Below are 1284 nucleotides of genomic sequence, written 5' to 3' on the forward strand. Positions count from 1 at the left end.
GCTGCCCAGAGAGGCTGTGGAGTCTCCCACTCTGGAGCCATTCCAAACCCGCCTGGACGCCGTCCTGTGCAACTGCTGGAGGTGACCCTGCTCTGGCAGGGGGGTTGGACTAGATGATCTCCAGAGGTCCCTTCCAACCCTGATCATTCTGCGATCCTGTAATTTTAGAATTACAGGAACGTACATCCAGTTTCTATTTTTTTGTTGCACTAAAATTTGTAAATTAATTATTAAATAGGGTATATTTTAAGCAGTACAAATCAAATCTTGTAGTTGTTGAAAAGTAGTACCTAGTTTCAGCAAATACTTTTTCACCTATGTGAGGGAGTTGTTCCCTGTTTTCCTCCCCCCAATGGATTGTCTACAGTTGTTTGGCATATTGGTGTAACTCTGGAATTTTCTTGATACAGACAAAAATTTCTACCAAAAGGATTTCTGTGACGTATGATTTATCTGTATTAGGACTCTTGCATGCATAATCTGTTGGCCAGGTGTGTGGTTTTTTCATTCTCCTATCTGGCAGAATAGTATGGGTAGTACTTTTAAGTGTTGTCGTGGTTTGGGCCGGACTGGCCACTGAGACAAATGACAGATACTCTCCAGCTGATGAATCAGGTTATACAAAAATTGGTTCTGTTTTACCTCAAACCAGGACAAGTGTAAAACTAGCTGTAGGACAGCTTGTCTGGAGCTGACCAAAACAAGAGGCAAAGGATACAAATTTTTCAATTCTCACCCCAGAAATTGAAGCAAGTGCCTCTATTTCCAACATTCGTTCTTTTCTAGGCTTTTCCTATTTAGCATTTATCTAAAAAGAGGGGTGGGTTTTTTTGGTCATATCTCATTGATATATCATGATTGCCGTAGGCAGTTGTACAGTTTATCGAGGGTTTGGAAACTTAATTTGGAGATTATCCAGTGTCCTGGTTCTGGCAGGGATGGGGTTAATTTCCCCAAGGAGCCGGCAGGGGGCAGATATTCCATACAACATGACCCATGCCCAGGCTATAAGAGGAGCTAGCCAGGTCGAAGAGAGCAGTCGCCACTTGGTGGTGGGCTGCGGCGGTGCAGGTCTGGTCAGTGCGCTTCACGGCGGTACTGTAATCGTGTTCTCATCTTTCCTTTTGCTGTACTGTTAAATTGCATTCTTTTAACCCACGAGTTTTGCCCTGACGATTTCTTTTTCCACGACTGTGGGAGTTGCACGAGCGGCTGCGTGGTTCTTTGTTGCTGGCTGAGGCCAAACCACGACAGTCCTTTTTGGCGCCCAACGTGGGGCCTGAA

At 44.9% G+C, this 1284-nt stretch overlaps 1 protein-coding gene across 1 annotated transcript in view; it reads left to right on the forward strand.

Moving 5' to 3' along the window:
* The first annotated feature begins 989 nt into the window (after positions 1-989).
* Positions 990-1284, forward strand: part of LOC104285677 (FCH domain only protein 2-like) — a 104266-nt gene continuing 103971 nt past the window's right edge. The window contains exon 1 of the mRNA XM_009884154.1: positions 990-1076. Coding sequence (XP_009882456.1) covers positions 990-1076 — 87 coding nt within the window. The remainder of the gene's footprint in view (positions 1077-1284) is intronic.

The sequence above is a fragment of the Charadrius vociferus genome, unplaced genomic scaffold, assembly GCF_000708025.1.
Source record: "Charadrius vociferus isolate BGI_N301 unplaced genomic scaffold, ASM70802v2 scaffold874, whole genome shotgun sequence".
In the NCBI taxonomy this organism is placed as follows: Eukaryota; Metazoa; Chordata; class Aves; order Charadriiformes; family Charadriidae; genus Charadrius; species Charadrius vociferus.